Source organism: Venustampulla echinocandica, assembly GCF_003357145.1.
Source record: "Venustampulla echinocandica strain BP 5553 chromosome Unknown scaffold_7, whole genome shotgun sequence".
In the NCBI taxonomy this organism is placed as follows: Eukaryota; Fungi; Ascomycota; class Leotiomycetes; order Helotiales; family Pleuroascaceae; genus Venustampulla; species Venustampulla echinocandica.
Window position 1 is genome coordinate 878,037 of NW_022474212.1, and position 13,824 is coordinate 891,860.

Below are 13,824 nucleotides of genomic sequence, written 5' to 3' on the forward strand. Positions count from 1 at the left end.
GACGGAAACTGGAAACAAGCTCGACACCAAGAAAGAATGCAAACAGAAAGAGGGTGAGGTGGAAAAGAATGGCAAAGACAGCGAGCCTTCAAAGACAAACGCAAAAGTCGATAGTGAGAAAGGTCAACAGCCCGGCAGCGGGCACCTCCATGGTATTATCATTGCCTCGCAAGGTGCTCAAGTTGCGAACACATGGCAGCAGGCAGCCCGCCTCAGTCATCCCCAGAAGCCCAGGTCGGGCAGCCTGTTCCAACATGGGGTTTCTCGTAGGGCAATTCTCGGCAACTTGTGCCCATTGCATTAACATTATGCATTATGATCGTTGTCTTGCACGGATGGCCCCGGGTCTACTTCTGTGGACAACTTGGCACGACTTCTTCTGCCAAAAATATCTGACGTCGAGAAGGAATCCTTGAGGGTGATCATGCAGAAGTCCCACGGCTGCTGGCCATGGGTCACAGATTGGGCTGTGGAGAGACCCTTCCATCCATCCAAGGGACCATTTCCTGTTACACTAATGAATGGACGAACTACATCAAGACCGGATGCAAGAAACATCGGATACAGATGGAAGTGCATTTTCATGATATATTTTGGGCATGTTGGTGCAAGCGGTGCATGACCTCCACGGGGTGATGATGCACCAACGCAACGGAAACATGTTTTGAACGTCCCTCTTTTCAGTCTGAGCGCCGCCGCTCAGTTGGTTATGCCGACGCCGCACCAGGCGTATTTGTACTGCAAAGGGCGGCCATTGGTCAGGCTTTGAAAAAGAATATAGTAGAGAAACATCCGAGGCTATTCGAATCAATCCGAGTCACCAGATGTTTCGGGCGTTGACATCTGCGTTGGGAGGGTGAGTGGACGCCGATGGTGTCGACAGGTTGAACTTTTGCCATGCTTCCCGCAGGTAATAATGCAGTTCTCCATACTGGATAAGTGCTCTTTGTCGCGGTGCAACGCTTCCGGACTGGATTGGAGATATGATAGAATCGTGATTGATTCCGTCGTCTGATACGGGCGTTTGCTAGCGGATAAATTGGGTTGCGAAGTGCTCGTACCGTGGTGCGGAGCCGGGACACGACTAGCCGCCCTCGCAATCTCACCTGCGACCGATACGCGGCGGCGGCTCTTGTCTACAACACGACAGAACATCCGGGTTGGATCGCATTGCTTCAGTTAGGTGAGGGCCTTCCTAGAGGTATATCTCCGCGGTCAAGTGGCAAGCAGCAGGTGCAAGCAGCATGGTGCTGACGATAGTGGAGTTGAAGCAGCACCTTCAATTTTGAAGCTCGGCGCCGAGGCATCAGGCCAGGCTTTGGCGAGGGAGAACACGATTGCGCCTAGTCCTTACAACCAGCAGCGTCCGGTTTTCCAGAACATAAGAGAAGATATGCCAATTGCGTGGTCGGCATTGACGGAAGGGTTTGGGCCATACGTGCAGTACGAGAAGTGCCGGTATGCTAGTGAGGGAGAAGGAGGAGAGCCGATAGGGGTGAAGAGACGAAGACGAGGAATCCAAAAGGGGATGTATAGCAAAAACGCAAGCCCTTAGGACAAGGGTGGGCTGTGGCTTTAAAAGGCGGTTTATTGACTTCATACATGGCTGCGGATATCCAAAAGCCATATATGCGGTGGCTTCCCCACAAGATCATCCGATGATCTCTTACAGCCATAAGATGAGCACGGAGCATGGAGATCTGATCATAAAGGGCCATCCTAAGTTAAGTTTCTTTATATGCTCGGGCTATTGCGTACTTTGTAACTAGGCCTAGGTTGGGGTCTTTTGTATGTGAAGGGCCAATGCGATTCGATTCGCTAACCCACAAAAGCCAAGAAGGAGCTGCTGATAACAGCGCTCGTAATCGTAATGAAATGAATGTCGGGCAACAAAACCCCCGGAGAACCTCCTTTCTCTCGCTCGACTGCGAACACTTGCGCTCTGTATCGCTGTGTCCAATGCCAACGCCCAAGAATGCCAATGCCAGTGCCAATGCCAGTACCAGTACGACGCTCGCAACCCATCTGAGGGCGGAGGCTCTAATAGCAGTATGACCAGGCTGGTAGCCCATTCGAGGCGGATATGTCCACCGTTGTCCTCGCCCCTGACCTCCTGGGTTTTCGCCAGGCCGCCGACGCGCTACTCGTACGGAACGAACAGATATCCAGTTCCCGTCGCGCCCGCCCAAATCCAACGAAGATGTCTGGCTTCCAACACAGACTTCGGCCCTACTCGTAAGTCTTTCCATCTCTATATGATATGATAGTGCAGTCCGATAAGGTTACATGTTATTTTCCCCAGTCTGCATGCAACTCACGACGTGCATCTGCATCTGCCGGCCGGGCACACTTGTTGATTTTTGCCATCGTGGCCGGGACGTGATGTCGCGTCTCAGACCATGCACCCCAGATTCTGCAGCCCCGCGGCCGCTCGATACGGAGCAGAAATGAAGGGGCCTCTCCATCTCCATGGCTATGTGGTGATGGCGTCGAACATCATAGCCGCCATAGGCAAGGCTCTCTCGTCTCAAGTGAGCGAGAGGCAGATCTATTAATGATGACAATCTACCTCATTCGGACAGGTCACGTGGTGTTTCCATATACTGTTTCAACAGGATGGTCGTTAGATGCCTGAAGTGTAGAGTATTGAGAATAGAATTAGCTGCTAATGGCGTCCAAGGTAATGGAGACTCTTCAGTCAACGCGGCCAGTGGCTCGAACCCACATTATGGCTCATCATCGCAAAATGACCCCCAGTCGCTCTGGACAAAGATGCTCGAAGCCGCAGCAACCGCGTTTGCATCCATTCTCGTCCTTGGTACAGGATTCGCGACAGGCGGGTACATGTACCACAGATTCTACAAGTGGCTCGTACTTCACAAGATGGAGCGCGCCTTTCAACCTGGTGATCCCGTTCTCGAGCTGGCGGCGATAGGCAAGGAAGTCCCGAACTCAATCGCCCCTTGCAAGGAGCAAGAGGGTGACGAGCACTGGATCCTCCGGGATGAACAAGCCAAAATCGACGCCATTGTGGACGGTACTGACCGTGGCCACTACCATCTGCTTATTGGCGAGAAGGGCACCGGAAAGTCGAGTATGTTGCTCGATGCGATGAAGAAAGTAGAGGGTGAAGGCATCAGCATGTTCGAAGCGCATGCAGATCTCGAGATTTTTAGGATACGCTTGGGAAGAGCGCTGAATTTCGAGTTCCATGAGGACTATATCGGGTCCTATTTTTCAGAGAGAGGCCCCAGAGATAGTACTGCGTTACTGGATATTGAGCGTGCTTTCAACAAACTAGAGAAGATTGCTCTACTAAGGCGGAAAACAGTTGGAAAGCCACTGGTCTTAATCGTCAACGCATTCCATCTCCTAAGGGATGACGAAGATGGACGAGATCTGATAGAACTCATCCAGCAACGCGCAGAGCAGTGGGCCGCCAGCAACCTCGTCACGGTCGTTTTCAATAGCGACGACTACTGGGTCTACGAGCGCTTAAAAGTGCTAGCTACACGCATGGAGGTCACAGCCATAGCTGATCTCCCGAAATCCCAAGCAATGTCCGCACTCGCCAAGTACAGACAGAAATATTTCCAAGAAGCTCCCCCTTCGGAAACCCTAGCTGAGGTCTACAGCCGCGTAGGCGGCCGCCTTACCTTCCTCAACCGCGTGGCCAAGTCGAAGGATATGCTTCGGACTTGTGATGATATCATCGATACTGAGCGCAGGTGGTTCTTAAATCAATGCTGGATTCTAGGCGCGGAGATGGATGACGATGTAATGGACCAGCAAAAATACGCCGTAAGCCAAATTCTTCCGCCCTTCCTCTTGTTAAGAACCATGCTCCTCTATTCCATATAACGAAACTAACCACTTCCCCGTTCCAGTCCGCAGCCATGGTTCTAGCCCATGCCCTCGTCAACGCCGAAAAGAACCTCCCGCCTCGTCCCCCAGACGATGATGGTTCCCACAACATCCCCAAAATCCCCCTCCATATCGCCCGTCAAATAATGACACGTGCAGACTTCATCCAACAATACGACCACATCAACCTCTTTGCCATCACATCCACTGCCCACGTCCGCGCTGACTCTGTACCCATGCAGCGCGCCTTCCGCAGGATCTGCGCCGAGCCAGGGTTCGAGGAACATCTAGAAGCTACATTGCAGCGGATTAATGATATCGAAAGTTTGGGGAGAACGAGGGAGATCGTTGCCAAGGATCTGGTGTTGGGGGGCAAGTATAATTTTATAACGAAGGATGGTGCGAGCTGGGGGGAGAAGGTTACAGAAGTTAGCCTTGAGGAGAAAGCAGAAGAGGCTGAGGAGAAAAAAGTAGACGAGGGAGATGGAAATGAGGAGAGCTGATTTCAACATGTACTATAATGTACTATAGTGTTCTAAAACAATGGTATATAAACTTCTACAACGCATAATAACGCTTGGGTGGATGGTCTGTGATCTACAATCTACTTGATTTTGTCAAGCACGGGCTCCAAGGGTATCGTTGTTTAAGAATCGACAGATCCAAAGAATTGGTCCGCCCCATGACTTTCTGTCATTTCATCATCCAACGCTGGTATGACTGGGCACACCCCATGCGATCTAAGACTCAGACGCAGGCAAGTACCTAGTGTGTTCGACATGTAGCCTCAAGGGCGAGGATGGTACATTAACATGTCGTACGCCGACGACCTCAAATCGTTTAGCATAGCGCAGAAGCTCCTGGTAAGAGTCCCCATGGTCGTCACCACCGCGCTTGAAAAGCCTACTGGCATCTCCTACCGCATTAGCGAGAACAGCTCTAACAACGCCATTGAAGCGGCATCTGTCACTAGCGTAGATAATGTAATAAAATAAGTAGGTAGCTGTCCTCGAGACCGCCAGAGCCCTGCGCTCAAACACCCACTCAGTTCCCAAATTGTGGTTCCTTGATCAGCCTCACTAGTCTAGTTCACATTAGCCGTCATTATTGTCCTCATTTTGAAACATTTTATAAACCGGTCCAACAAGTGTCCGGAAGCCGGGGTTCCTGTGCACTGAAGAAATATCTCAATTTATATCATCTCAAAATAGGTGATAACAAGTTCTGAATCCTTTTATCTTTAGAGGTATTTCAAAATCTTCGTAGTTCGATGATTAAATTTGTTGTGAGTTTACCTCTGCGACTTTTGGTGCTATATTATCCTTGGGTTTAGGTGGATGCGAGAAAGGGGCTTAAGCGAGACTAGCTGACGTGAAAATGGGCACAAGCAGGATGATTTGTCCATGAACCACTTTGCTCATATCTACTAGTAGCTACCAATTTTTTTGCTTATTTGCTGGATTAAATAAGAGGAATGTGGAAAATCTCCCTCTTCCTTTGCGTCTTTTTCTAGGACATAAAGTACATTGAACGCGAAAATTTTGGGAATCCATTTTTCCCTCCTCGCTTTCTGGGTTAGCTGCAATAATTATATATCTCACACATATCTAAGATGGCATGCACCTAATTAAAATACCCGGGGCGCTACTTATACGCCACTTAATTTCCAACCGCTTGTATATTCAGAGGACCAGGTACTTCTTCGCATGGTCTTAATATCTCTGCAACTAATTTTAGATTGCGAGTACGAGATAGTTGTTCATCTAGAAGACCGCACTTTGTAATAATTTGAAACCAGCTTTTACCTACTCAATCCTACGTGTGTTTGGTTCTACTTGGCTACTACATTTATTGTACTAAACAATGGCTATGTTCTTTGTTAATGATTGATTCAGGATAAAATATCTAACCGCCGCCGTTCTTTGTCTACTTCTCTGGAAACAAGGATTTATTTCTAGTCAGGTTACTGTTCAATACCTCACAAAGAATTACTGTCGGGTTATTTGCCTTAGGTGTATTCTAAAAGAGGGTTTAATTTAATATTTGATAGGCATCATCCACAGTTGCTATATCCCTGCTCTTTGTCAACTTCGGAGAGTAAACCAAAAGCTGATGAATATTGTTTTCTCCTAGGACTGTTTGTTTATTCATAAACAAGTCCATCCTCTACGCTATTTAAATGGTCGACAGCTTTCAAGTTTTAATTGCACCCACAGGTCACCATCACTTCCAATTACTACAGTACAGCTGTCCTTCATACCGAATCTGCACTTCATATCAAATCTACCCTTCATACCGAAACATACGATCCGTCGAATAATTTCAAGATGGGTTACAAAGCCACTCTCGACAAGACAACCGATGAAATCATTGTTTGGGATGGGGATGAAATTATCCAAAAAGAGCCCCTTACCTCCGAGCTCTTCCAAAATTTGACCGATGACAATGTGTGCCATTCTGAGCTACATGTCTATAGATACCTTAAATTGATGGACAGGGAAGAAGACGACGAAATTGACGGACACTCTCCAAATGAAATTTCATTTGACGTAGTTATGGACGAGTATAAGATAGTGTCATTGGAGGATATGGAGAAGAGCTTTAGAGAGAACCAGCAAAGGTGGCTGAAGAGCGATGAGCACGACAAGCTGGTTAAATGCCTCAAGAAGGTGAAGGCTCAGGTGCCGATCACCAACGTAATGGGTTTGGCAACAGGCAGCCTACATCCAAGCGGGGTAAACGAGGAACGCATGGGTAAGGCACCCGCATTCCAAATTGCTGCCCTGTTGACGATTAGTGAGGTGCTAGGTGGTGGGAACCCTCTCCCGGTAACAGTCCAGGACCCTGGTTACTCCCGCTTTGACACAGAATTTCTGACTACTCGTCTTAACTTCAAAGTTGTCGATGACCCGGAAATATTCCCACTTATTAATAGTGAGAGCATTGTCCTCAACATCGGCTCCTGGTACATGATTCCATACTGGATATCCCAGGGCGAGTGGCCTATGTCTATGATTACCGATTTACCAGAACGGGGTTCGGACTCCCTTTTTCCACCCGCGTGTAAGTGGAAATATAGCCCCATGGCAAAGGAGTATGTCTCTCTTGATATTGGTGGACCTGCCCATGTCTATAGGATAGACCCAGATGACGAGGATATGATGTGGCTTTCTCCCCCCCAAGGAGACGATGAAGCGGCTTGGTGTGATGATACACACTTGTGGGTTAAATCTCCCGATAGCACTGGGATGGCGGTAGCTGAGTAGTGGGAGATAGAGCTAATGGGGTAACTTATTTCCTTTCCATTTACTACCTGCTTCGTTTATTTGCTAGCTTTATTTCAATTTAGGTTCCTTATGTCGACATCAGAGGTAGGCGAGCCCCTCAGCACTAAGGACCACTGTCACTGCAATCTATAATTTAACCATATGATAACATATTAATAACTGTGAAATGAGTGTTTTCTAAGTAGGTTAGCGGGTATAAGTTAATATCTGTAGTCGTGGGAAAGAAGGGAATCTAGTGAGAGCTTAAAGTCGCATCTGATGAAACTATGACTGAGCTGTGTAAGGACTTGGAAAGTAACTTTAAATAAGAAAGGGCATAGAGGGCAATACCCCAAACCACTTCATTGATTACGCCAATTATGTGTCTAGAATTAATATCGTGTGGCTGTGGATATGATTCTGAGATTCTCTCATATATAGGACTTTGTAGGGAGATGAGAGAGTCATGTGAGAGATGAGTACGGCTTGTTATTACTACGAGTTATAGACTCTGAAGACCAAAACCAAAGCCTCTGAGTTACAGCTGTGGGACGTTTTCGAGCATAGATTTCAGGATTACAACACCGTAATACACTGCCTAAGGTATAGGCAGTGTAGATACCTCCACGGCTATATCCAAGGGCTCCGATCTCGATCATCTCACCAAGATAGCACGCGTATATATGATAGGAACTATGTCTTAGACTATGCAGGTTGGCGATATGTTTGTGGGAGTATTGCAGTTTGAAGGAGCCCTGTTATTGCTAAACAGTCAACTCTTGTACTCAACCCCCCTCTTAGTCTAAAAAGTGGATTGCTAGCGTCAGGGTTCAGGATCGTGTCGGAGATGATCCCGTCACCTCCCGTCCCAGCTACAGCCATTCGACTAAATAAACCCCCCCTGCAAACTCTGAAGTAACTACTGCCACTTAGTTTGCTGTTCAGATACCGCCGTTCTAACGGATAGTCGATTTATTTAGGACTAATATAGGCCAAGTGGAAACACCAACACTACGTAGAGATTGATAGCCCTATAAGCGATTGAACAGGATGGGAAAGGCGAAGCTATGAGAATTGATGGAATCTTACTATTATCGAGCACATGTAAACCATTTCGAATATCGATATTGTCTTCAGACTTTGCCAATGGTAGACAACTCGACAGCACAGCACCGTACAATACTGTTAACGATAGTGACGAGAGACTTTTCAAAGTAATAATCCATATCTTGATACTTACTAGGAACCATATCCTAAAGTTGAGAGATTCGAGAAACAGCTTATCAATAAGGAAACGGGGTGTTGGGTCGGAGGGATTGACTGAGCTGTCGTATTATACGTAATGCTTACGGCATTAAGTGATCTTGCCTTCATTATTACCGATGGCTCTATTGGAGAAGCAATAGAAACCTCAGCATACGAAGTTGCTACTGTAATATTTGCTGAGGTGCCACATCATATTGATACTATTTTATCGGATTCAGCATATTTTCTGGCTCCTAGTGAGATGTTGCAATGAACGGGTCTATAGAACATTGGCCTAGAAAGTTGGCAATTAATTAGCGAGTAGTATATTCATATTTTCATGAATAACGAGACACTAGTACGAAAGCTCAATAATAGAAGTTGTATGTTCTTCGTGGGTCGATATAGACATGTGCGGCTATAAAGGTTGGTCTGAACCTCTAGGCATCCACAAATTTAGCTCGGTAGCTATAAGAGGAAATGAATTTCGTGAAAAGACATTAGTTCTATGCTATTAAGTTGTTGATCGTGGAGCTACTTGATTAGCCCACTGCGCTATATGGATGTCTCCATACATGAGAAATATTACACGCCAGAAAACCATGACAAAAGGCTTTAGAAGTATGCCTAGAAACCAAAATCGAGACGCCACAACAACGGGTATATAAAACATTTGAATAGTGAAAGATTGGCATCATGATTCAGCCTCCTCCTTGACCTCAAACTTGCTATCTTCTCGAAGCCATGTTCTGAAATCCCTGAGGCCCAATTCCTCCGTCAACGCCTTGTCCATATCATACTCATATGCACCATCCCGAAGATACTTCATCGTCACACCTAGATCACTAATTGCCCACTGTAGGCCATTGACCACAAACTTGAAGGTCGTCGGAAGGTCCTTCCCAGTCTCCTCTTTGAAGATCGTATTCATCTCCGCAAAGGTGAGCAAATCTCCTGTTAGTGTCAAAGCCCTTCCTGCATACACCTCTGGCCTAGCAAAAGCCAGTGCCGCAGCTCTTCCGATATCCTTCGTCGCGATCAAAGATACTTTTGTGGATCCCATCTGCTTCAGCATCGTCGCAAGCGCTTTGCCTATGAAATTTGGAGAGAGGTTGTCCATGAAGGACGTTGGTCGTAAAATGGTCCACAGCATTTGTCCTCCCCCCGCACTCTTCAAGTGCTGCTCAATGGCTTTCTTGGTTCCAAAATGCGGCACTGGTGTAGAATCACTCTCTGATATAACGGGCCCACCGCGATCGGCAGACGTAAATATGAAGTGATTAACGCCCGATTTCATAGCGGCATCAATGAATGGCATCGCTTGTTCATTTTCAGTGGCAGTTGGGACGGTGACCAAGAAGACGCCATATGGATCCGGGACTTGAGAAAAAACGGCGTCAGGCTTGGTGGTGTCTCCTTGGATAACGGTGGTGCCCTGGGCGGCAAGACGAATGGCAGATGGAGAGGATGCATTGCGTGTTAAGGCAAATATTTTGAATTCCTGAGGGTTGCTTGCGAGGAGGGCTGAGATGAGAGCGCCGCCCTGTTGGCCAGTTGCACCTGTGACAAGGATGTTCTTACGAGCCATGACTGTGACCATGTTCAAACTCTTTAAGTTATTAAGAATGTGATGTGGCGAAATTTCATAACGAAACAAATGCTGCGAGCGTGGTTGTTAAATAGGTTCTCGGAGACTTCAATCGGAGACATTTACACGAGGCTGTGAAAATGGAGACCAATACAAGGCTGCTCAATCTCGGAAATATATTTCGTCCCCGTCGCTGATTGGCAAGGTCGAAGAGCTTGTGCGTTGCTGGGGAAATCTGTAGTTCCATTCCTAACGTCAATAGTTTTAGTCTTAAGTAGTTGGTTGGAAGGGTCTCAGAACCCGCGCTTTTTCCATCTTCTCTCGGCCATGATTGGCAAAGCCTGAAAACAAAATCTGAGATTTTCATCATTGATAAACATGACGAATATTGCCTAACTTTAACACTTTAAAACTCTAAATATATAGTACGGCGCCAAACCTCAAAGTAGGAGACTTTTCGAGAGACTTTGGCACATGCTCTGTGGTCTAATACTCTTTCAAAGCTACCTACCTCATAAACGGGATTCAATTCTTCTAGTAAGTTGAATGCCAAACGTAAACAGGGTTCTAAAAATTGGCGGGGTTCAGCATGATCTGCTGGCATGTAGATCAACATGCCTAGGTAGATATGAGAATCAGTGGAAGGGCATCGGCTCATTGGTGCGATGGATTGGTACACAGGCCGAAATTTGGTATACACTCAAAAAAGAAAGTCTAGAAGTGACTGACATCCGGTACTACCTGATGTTCTTAGAACCTCACCAGATGCGGAAGCCAGAGAAAGGCACTTTTGAAGGGGATTTGAGGGCTAGGTTGATGTTGTCGAAGAGCGAGTAGCATTCCGTACAATCGGCTAGAGACTTTTAGAGGCTAACTAGCAGTCACCGAGTCTTACAGTTGTCTCCAGCTTCCCTGAACAAAATAGTTCCATGTTGATGAAGCGCTCGGTGCCATTTCGGGCCCACCCGTAAATCTGTGGCATTTGATCCTCCAGGTGAGGTTTCATTGTCCAGAGACACTGCGCGTCTGCAATAGTGGGGTAGGTCTCGGACTTAACAAAGGCGCCTAGTACTGGAAAGGCCACTGTTGGAGGACTTGGGTATTCGAAGTCTGGAGCTGCCAGCTTACTTTCATACTTTGGTAGTAGAAGGTAGCGGAATGTTTCTTCAGCGGCACTGGTATCTCCTGTCTCATAGACGATGTCTTAATGTCCTGGGCAGTAGGGACCTTGGCCCTCTCGATTTCAGATTCTTTGGGCTCAGAGAACTCTCCGGTGGACTCCTCATACATCCCCTCGAGCACATATATGCTCCATGATGCATTGGCGGTGGTCGAGGTATGCCTGGTTTCAGTTAGTAATTGAATCTGAGAAAATTAATAGAATTTGAGTAAAGAGTAAGATATAGTTACTCGTATGGAGTACGGAGGTGCGGGAGGCCTTGATAGATATATTTTATCTTCGAAGCTGGATTCGATAACAGCATGCCTTCAACCGGGTATCAAACGCCGTACCAAAAAACCACGGACCTAAACAACGCCAAACGATTACCTCAACAACCCCCCTAAATCTCTCTCCATCCCAGTGACCCTCTCCTCCAACTCCCTCTTCTTCTTCTCCAGCTCTCTAATCTCCTCCTCCTCTCTCCTCAAATCCTCATCTGTAACCTCAACTACCTCCGCTTCTTCTACCCCGCCCCCTTCTTCGTCCTCGTTTTCGTCATCTTGCCAGCTGCCACCGCGATTGATCCCATCCAACTCCTTATTCAACCTCTGAACTTTCGTCTCATAGAAGTCTACACTGTCCCTTAATCTCCCATACCTGGCTCGTATATTCCGCACCCGTTCTGGAACCCCGCGAACTTCGTACACGGCGTTTAATTTATCGACGCCGCGGAGTAACACCTCGATGTCGAATTCGCCCCTCCCTTCTGTTTCCCGTACCTCGGAGTGTAGTTCTGGACCTAGCACTGCGGCCACGGCTGTGTTTCGCCTAGGTACCCGGGAGGATGCGCCTGCAGCAGTGGTTACCTCCCCTCCAGACGCGACACTGAACACTGTCTGCCTCCGGGATTTGGAGTCTGGGACAGGGAAGGGCGCTGTGGACGAAGGAGGAGGTGGCGGAGGGGGAACGGAGAAGAGGGCTCGTTCATGCGGTTCCGTGTCGCGAATGAGTGAGGTTATGTCGGGGCTGGAAAGGAGAGCATTGGTGAAGATTTTGGGCGGGGGGAAGCTGTTTTGTTTGGCGGGGTTAGTTTAGCTGGGGATGAGGATGGAATTAGATAAAACGAACGGTAATGTGGCGATGGATTCCGAGGAGAGGGATATTTGTTCGAGATGACGTGAGAGGAGCGGCATGATGATACGGTTATTCTTTCTACGGAGGATTGGTTGGGGTGTTCGAGTCGGAGCTGCGGTTGTGTATCCTCCTCCTTATGTGTTGGAGATATTTGTACGTAGTACGAGCTCTGTACTTCGCAACTCAGGGACGAGCAACGCGTCCGCGTCAACACTAAGAATACATAGCTCCCTCCCATTGGCGTAGCAGGACGGGTACAGGCACAGTGGGTATTGAGTACAATACCACCAACTGCACTCACTGCTGTCACTACACTGGACGGGTCTCACACATAGCCAGCCCTATGGCTCCAAGAATAACCCACCCAAGCCCAGCGTTCTGGTGGTTGCCATTGTCCATAATATCCATGTCCTAAGCCGCAAATGAAGCTGTTCCTGCGTCTGAATTTCCCGCTGCCTTCCCTACGAAGTATAACCGTCTTCGGCTTTGCCTGTAGTCGAGTATTGTAGCTATGTGACTCGTTTCACACCTAATCTCTAAAGCTAATAGCTAATAACTAACCAATACCTAAATAATACCTACGAAATACCTAGGACGTACCTGATACCTAATACCTCGTTCGTGCTGTACTTCCCACACTCGGCACTTAACCATCACATCGCTCCGATATCTTACCACCGCTGGGCCCAAACAAAAATAGCCAGCAACTCTTCCAGCTTTTCTTTTGGCTCTTCCTCGTGCCCCCGGGACAGGCCCTTCGTCATTGACCAACACTGACTGACAAGGTGACAACGCATCGCATCCTTCGTAATATGAGCATGTCGCTGTCCAGGGGGTTGTTCTCCAACCCAGACGTCAGAGCCCAGTCGTGGGCCGAGGGCAGAGCCCACAGAGTGCAGAACGGCGGGAATTCTTTCTTCTGATCCTAAGAATAAATAAAAATAAACAAACGGGCTCTCGAGGGCAGAGACTCGGAGCTGCTGGGTCCCTCCGTAATTTCGGCGCCGAAAGAAAATCTTTTCGCTGGTCCACCACGACGAGCATTGCTGCCCGACACAGGCTGAAGCTGAAGCCGGGCCCCATCCCATCTCATCTCACCTCACAACCCATCACATCATCATATCACATCCACATCCACAACCATCACATCAATCAGGAGCAGCAGCAGCACCCGCACAGCACCTCCGTCGTCTATTCCTCACCCTGCCAGGAAAACCCCCCCGAGGTCTAAGCCGTCTAGGATCTAGGTTCGGGGATCCAGGAGTCTCATTCATCTCAGGGGCCGAGGACTGTCTCGTTGCGCACGCGTTCAAATCTTGCTGCGGCGTCCTGCGCTCAGTGCGTTGCCATTGCATTGATTGCTGCGTTTTCGGCGTGGATACTTACTGGATCACTGGAAACATGAACCTGACAGTCTCCGTCCAATATCTGGTGAAGTATAAGTTCTCGGCTTGCCGCACATCTCCTTGCCCACGTCCACTTTCATTCCAGAGAGATTAATTCCTCCCGACTCACGCCTACGAGTACCTCACACTCACGCTCACACACTCCCACAACCTCACTTA

The 13,824-nt window shown here is 48.0% G+C and overlaps 4 protein-coding genes across 4 annotated transcripts; 2 read left to right on the forward strand and 2 right to left on the reverse strand.

Annotated features, from left to right (window-relative positions):
• Positions 1 to 2,616: 2,616 nt before the first annotated feature.
• Positions 2,617 to 4,367, forward strand: BP5553_08225 (p-loop containing nucleoside triphosphate hydrolase; the record flags this gene model as incomplete). Its single annotated transcript, XM_032016848.1, has 2 exons — positions 2,617 to 3,801; positions 3,888 to 4,367. 2 exons carry the CDS (start codon positions 2,617 to 2,619, stop codon positions 4,365 to 4,367), a joined length of 1,665 nt encoding a protein of 554 aa, XP_031867139.1.
• A 1,824-nt stretch (positions 4,368 to 6,191) lies between these two features.
• On the forward strand, positions 6,192 to 7,130 carry BP5553_08226 (uncharacterized protein; the record flags this gene model as incomplete). The annotated part of the gene is made up of 1 exon (XM_032016849.1): positions 6,192 to 7,130. One exon carries the CDS (start codon positions 6,192 to 6,194, stop codon positions 7,128 to 7,130), a length of 939 nt encoding a protein of 312 aa, XP_031867140.1.
• Positions 7,131 to 9,069: 1,939 nt separating this feature from the next.
• BP5553_08227 (uncharacterized protein) lies at positions 9,070 to 9,963 on the reverse strand (the record flags this gene model as incomplete). The annotated part of the gene is made up of 1 exon (XM_032016850.1): positions 9,070 to 9,963. One exon carries the CDS (start codon positions 9,961 to 9,963, stop codon positions 9,070 to 9,072), a length of 894 nt encoding a protein of 297 aa, XP_031867141.1.
• Positions 9,964 to 11,028: 1,065 nt separating this feature from the next.
• On the reverse strand, positions 11,029 to 12,318 carry BP5553_08228 (Uncharacterized protein; the record flags this gene model as incomplete). Its single annotated transcript, XM_032016851.1, has 4 exons — positions 11,029 to 11,034; positions 11,092 to 11,305; positions 11,513 to 12,193; positions 12,254 to 12,318. 4 exons carry the CDS (start codon positions 12,316 to 12,318, stop codon positions 11,029 to 11,031), a joined length of 966 nt encoding a protein of 321 aa, XP_031867142.1.
• Between the last annotated feature and the right edge of the window lie 1,506 nt (positions 12,319 to 13,824).